Genomic DNA, 6,083 nt, shown 5'->3' with positions numbered 1-6,083 from the left:
AAATCTACTTATAATTACTCTGCCTGCTAAAGATCAGATTGTTTTTTTCTTACTAGGAGTTGACGACTTCCAAAAGAATCACAAGATTAAGAAATTTTTTATATGCCAAATATTCATCAGCATATTAACAAATGGAATCATCATGTGCAGCACAATGAGGTGGAACAACATAATATGGTTTGGTTTACATGTTCTGTAGTGATACAATTATTAGATGGATACTACACTGACTGAAAACTATGCTGACACAAGACAAATTGTTAATGCTCATCATCTACAACCTCCAAGACTTTCATCATCCAACATTCTACTAAAGAATTATATAATCTTAACATAATAACAGTATAGGCATGAAGCTTCTCCAATCTCATAGAAGCAAGAGAGAAAATTCAAGCTGGTCCATGTATATGTAGCCGAAATTAGTCAAATATGAGCAGAACTTTTCAACAAAGTCCTTTGATGTATGCTAAATTATACCAAAAATAGTTAGTGAAATGAAGCATTTCCTAAGGCTAAAAGAGACAGAGGCAAAGAATTTTATAAGTTGAAACTACATGAATGAGATTTTCTTCTGTATCTTCATGTGTTTTGATCCTCACCAAGTGTTGAAGTCACAGATTGTTATACATCATAATTTAATAAGATGGAAAACTTTCCAATATCGAGCAGAAACCATTTCAGACGATCAGTTCTAATTTTATATAACAAGCTTCCTCATAAATGACAAGTACCCATTGCATCTCTTATGCCTTTCATTTTGACAGCTAACTGGGACATTCATGATAACTACAGTATTGAAAAAAAATAATAGCATGGCAATTAAATTCAAAATATGTCACCATCATTAAAATTAAAATATCTCCAAAGGAGAGCTTAAACAATCAGATGAGGCATCGATACATGAAAAATTCTTGTTGCAGGAAAAACCAAATCCCATAACTATAAAAGTTTGGAATGTAAGTGGTTTTCCATTTGTATAACAGAATCAGATGTGGCATACCAATAACAGAAGAATAATTAGCAATCGCTGATGGTAGGTACAATCTGCTGAGCTCCTAGGCAAATAAATGGACCCGAAACAAGCATGTGGAAATTGTCGCCTCTTAAACATGAGATATATTGTAAGCTCTATAACTTGACCATGCTCATCCACTTCCAAGAGAAATAATCATTCGGTAAGTTTGAAGCTCATTTCTGATACAGGGCCGCAGCCATCAGTTCTTTAAGGAGACCTTTGTAGCATTTCTAGAAAATAAGCGGTATAAATCATAAAGCTTAGCCACTTTCTTCTCTTTTGCAGTTTCCTGGAAGAAGATACTTATATTGATCGACATTCTCCAATAGAGGACCAGGAAGATGGACAGCAGAGTATGTGCTGGGAATTGGTCCCATCTTGGCAATAATTTCTTGGAAAGTGTACTCCTCAGGAAGCATATCAAAAAGATCTGCCCCTCGGCATATGACATCCTGGATCCTTGGTGAGTTTAAATAATAAGCAAATCTCACACGATCCACATGGCTGTAGGCCTTCATTTTGAAGATAAAATCTCTGATGTAGCGGAAGCAGAAGCTGCAGTGCCATCCTGAATCAGCTAATAGGTCGTCGCTCTGGCGGAAATGAGCATATCTTGTCTTCCCGGCTTGATACCTGTGAACCGAGGCCCTCCAGCTCTTATCATCAAGGTAGAACTCAAATGAGTACAGATAATTCCGGAGTTGGAGATGAAGTTTCTCTGGAATGTCATCACACCATCTTAAGAGGTTGATGGTATGGCCACTTGGGATCTCATCAACGTCAGACATGATCAACAGGTCATCATCAGTGATGCCTGCAATCCTGATGAGCTGATCCAGTGCCACTCTTTGGAATGACTCCTCGACAAAAGGATTCTCCCCCTTAACAAATCTCCCTCCAACGGTTCCATAGGTCAGCCTGGACTCTGCAAACTTGAAAAGGTGTCGATTCTCTGCAAAGTAGAGTGGCTTTTCCCGGGCAGTGAATGTAGAATTGGACTCAAGGAGCACATATTCTGAAACATATGGACTTAGCTCATTCCACCGGATAGCAAGAATGTCAAGTTCATTGCTGAACAAAACAGCGTCAAAGACACGCCTTGGTGTTTCCCGAATTCCCCATCCGTGGAGCTTGCAAAGGTTCTCCATTGACACATTCTCATGGTAATAGTGAGGGATGACTTTGAAGGGTTTAGGGGGAGACTCCCAAATGGGCCTAAGGAAGTAGGTGATCTTCTGGCCATGGAAATATATCATGAAGATAAGTGCTGGTATGCCGAAGAAGAGAAGTAGCAATGCCTTGATATCAAAGCCCCGAAGCATACACCAAAGCCTTTTCAGCCCTGCCCTTGAAGCCTGCTCCAAATTTAGAAAGGAAGGTAAAGAAAAGCAGCATAGGTACAAGAATATAAACCATTAGAGAAAGAACAAACAACATCACACATCAATTCGAGCCTAGCAAGCACGAAAGGAATGGAAAAGAAAGCACTGTTCCAAATGCCAGAAAAACAAAATACCCAATTGAGAAAAACAATGTCTCTGATGATATCGATTAACATATCACAACTTTCCAAAATAGAAACAAAAATATAATCAGACCCAAAATACCTCAGAGATTGTCATGAACAGCAACAAAAGCCAACATTTTTGGTGTTAACTGCAAGAAAAATATGAAACCGCAACACAAATAACCGAAAAATAATTCAAAAATCAAACCGCTCTAACCCTCAATCCAAAAAAAAAAAAAATCCCCAATGAAGAAAAGATAGATCTGCACCAGGGAAAGAACAACAGTCAACAGGCGGAACAAATCAATTACCTGGCCGCAGACATCCTCGCAGATATCGTCCGATTTCTTGTTGGAATTATAATACCCCGCCTCCGGCATGGCGAAGAACCTAAGAACCGAAAAGTTCAAATCTTCTCAAAAACACCTTTTTCACTCCTCTCGCACAAGAAAAACCAAAAATAATTCAATGCAAAATCCCTTTTTTCCCCAAAAAAACTCTCCAGGTTCCCCTCCCGGTCACCAGATCAGATCACCGCAGCCGTCCAATCAATAGCCCCGCGGTGATCTCCGGTTCCCCGTCTTCTATCCCCTCTCTCCTCCTTATTCTCTCTTTCTATCTCTCTCTCTTTCTCTCCTCAACGAGTCTAATTATAGCCGTTTGGAAGGGTGGGGTGCTTCGTCTCTCCTCCTATCGTCCTCAGAGCTCTTTTGTCTTGTTATTTAGCCGGAAGTTAACACCCCGCAACCAAAGTATATACTCCCCTTAAGAATAGATAGACAGCTTTATACTGAATAAAAATAGGCCGAGGGTTGGAATAAAACACGGAATAGAGGGAGAATAGCAGCACAGGAATCGGAATAAGATAGGGGATAAAGAGAGGAGAGAGAGAGAGCCAATTTGGATTTGGGATTTTATGGGGAAGAACAACGCGGAAATGGGGAAATTTATAGGCTGGCAGTGCCGATAATTACAAGGGGAGATGGGTTTTTGTTGAAGCCCCCAATGTCGCAGTACATCGTTATCGAGGAAACACACGGCATCGGAACACGCCCGCGACGATTGGATCAACGGTTACTTCGATAGATTTCGGGTTGTAGTCGGTTTCGGAGTTGCGGAGTTTGGATTTCGTACATATTAAAAGGAAACTGCTACTGAACCCCCCCCTCTTTCTCTTATTTATGATTTGACCTTTATTTTTGCTCTTTCCTCGGACTCGGATACGCTAAAAGAGTAGGGCTTGAACTGAAAATAATACAAAATGGAGGGGTTACAGTCAAATTTTCGGAAAATGAGTTGGATAAGAACGGACTTTGATGCAAAAGATGGCCATCGAGTATCTTACATATAACAAATTTGAAACAGACGAGGGGCCTTCGTGCAAAATAGTGTTTTGGCACACAACGGTCATTAAATAAACTGTGTTTAAATTTAACGTTGACAAATGAAACAATATACTAGTGATATAATTGAAAATATTTATTATGGACGTTAGAGACCAGAAGCATATTCCTTTAATTGAAATCATAAGACATCTATGATACCAATCATTATATAATTATCATTTCTAAATTGATAAGTAATTATAAACCACTCAGCAATTGAACGTTTTCAGCTGAGTTAGTTAATCAGCCGAATACACGTGTTAATTTTTACTTAGAAATGAAATTAAAAATTAGGGTAAATTATGATATAATATCATTTATACCTCCAGAAAAATAAGATGTGATAATGAGATTTCTTGAGCTATTCAAATGTTTTAAAATAACCCTTTTATTAGCTTATTATCATTTGCTTTTCTGCTTGAAATTGATACATGACTAATTTGTGTACTCATCTTGTGCTGAACTTGTCCACTGCTTTCTTTTTAAATATTTTTTGCTTTTTTTTTTATGAAAGTCCATGGACAAATATTTCATTAAGCTCGAAGCAACAGTTACAACTTGATACACAAATGTAAATGGGAGGTAGAATAAAATCCTAAAATAAGCTCCGCTCTTAACTAAAAGACAGGCAGACCAACATAAAACTCAGAGTATCAACTTGTAACAATACTAGAACTCATATAAATAAAATTTTTAGAGAAGATAGGGCATCAGACCTAGAACAAGCCTCATTCTTGACTATTAGATGCCGCCCTACAAATAAAAATAGTTGCATGAAACTTTGATTGAGTGCTTCTCAACAAAGGGTTAGCGTTAGGGGTGAAAACGGATCGGATAATGCTCAACCCATATCCGGATCCATATTTTTAGTCCGGATATGAATTCAGATATGGATATTGGACGGATAGCAAAATTTAAAACGATATCCTAAATAAACGGATACGGATAATTTTCGGATAGAGGATCAGATCTTAAACAGATATTGATTAAATTTAAAATAATTATAATATTTTATTTAGATATAATTAATACAAAATTATTAAGAGTTTTACAACAATTAATTTTTTTGTATGTCAAAATATATAAAATTAGAGAAATTAATCTCTATAAATAATATATAACGTATTATTAGTAACAATATTAATATTTACTATTTAAATAAGCAAACTAAAAATTATAAATTATTAAAAAAAATATGCGGATAAACGGATATTAGATATCCGTATCCGAATCCGAAAATTATATCCGACCCGTATCCGAATCCGTATCTGAATTTTTTTTTTAAAATTCTATCCGTATCCGAATTTATATCCGAATTGGATAGAAATTTTTTATTCGAATCCGATCCGAGTCGGGTCGAATAACGAATAGTTAGCGTTTTATGACTCCTCTAGTCCAAAATACCTAACATGTGTAGAGACCGACCAACTCGATGACACCGACCAAATAAGCCACCAATTCATGCTTGGGCATTAAACTAAGAACCCCAAATCAGCATCTACGCAATAGCTAGCTATGGCAATAGGTGGACCACTACTACCAAGTAGAAGGGCAACCGACTTTCGGCAGCCATGGTAGCTTCTCCGTCAAGTAGTTGTCGCAACACTGTAGACCCAACAAGAGGCAGGCGAACGGCTAAGGAGGGCAGTGATGACGGAAGAGGATGTTTTGCCAGGATTTCTGACATACCGGAGAGGCCAAGGTCACCACGGCATAGGGGTCAAAAGCGATGATAGAGAGCGAGGTAAAAGGAAGTAGAGCTGGAATAAGTGAACATAGGCCTAGCTATTGTAAAAGATGATGATTGAAGAGGGTACCCGAGTTGGAGGCTGTGGCATTAATAGGAAGGAGAAGGCATCTGATGGAGTAGGATCCAACAAAGAAAGAGGTGGAGGAAGGTACCAACGGAGAAGGAGGCGGAGGAAGGTATCGATGAAGACGGAGGCAAAGGAGAGGTAAAACGACATTCCGACGGAGTTGAAGGCGAAAGAGGGCTAGAGTTGAAGGAGAAGCTAGCAACAAGACTTGGTCTAGGACCCATCTCCACACCCATGCACCTGGCCACACAAGGCCGGCAAACCTCAAGATCAACAAGGAAATGGAGAAGAGAATGGAAAACCCTATGAGGAGAAGAAGAAAAAGAAAAGCTCCTCCCCTCCCTAGCACTCAGTTAGAG

At 38.6% G+C, this 6,083-nt stretch overlaps 1 protein-coding gene across 1 annotated transcript; it reads right to left on the bottom strand.

The window, feature by feature from the left end:
* Positions 1 to 819: 819 nt before the first annotated feature.
* Positions 820 to 3,460, bottom strand: LOC140772143 (uncharacterized). The gene is made up of 2 exons (XM_073114060.1): positions 2,834 to 3,460; positions 820 to 2,370 (listed from the first exon to the last, which is right to left on the bottom strand). Exons 1-2 carry the CDS (start codon positions 2,900 to 2,902, stop codon positions 1,276 to 1,278), a joined length of 1,164 nt encoding a protein of 387 aa, XP_072970161.1. The 5' UTR covers positions 2,903 to 3,460; the 3' UTR covers positions 820 to 1,275.
* Between the last annotated feature and the right edge of the window lie 2,623 nt (positions 3,461 to 6,083).

The sequence above is a fragment of the Typha angustifolia genome, chromosome 12, assembly GCF_048772165.1.
Source record: "Typha angustifolia cultivar Huaian chromosome 12, ASM4877216v1, whole genome shotgun sequence".
In the NCBI taxonomy this organism is placed as follows: Eukaryota; Viridiplantae; Streptophyta; class Magnoliopsida; order Poales; family Typhaceae; genus Typha; species Typha angustifolia.
This window is presented reverse-complemented; position numbering and strand designations above follow the sequence as displayed.

Coding starts and splice junctions, on each gene's coding strand:
- LOC140772143 (XM_073114060.1), bottom strand. CDS start 2,902: ATGCCGGAGGCGGGGTATTATAATTCCAACAAGAAATCGGACGATATC. Junction 2,371..2,833: donor GCGAGGATGTCTGCGGCCAG/GTAATTGATTTG, acceptor AATTTGGAGCAG/GCTTCAAGGGCAGGGCTGAA.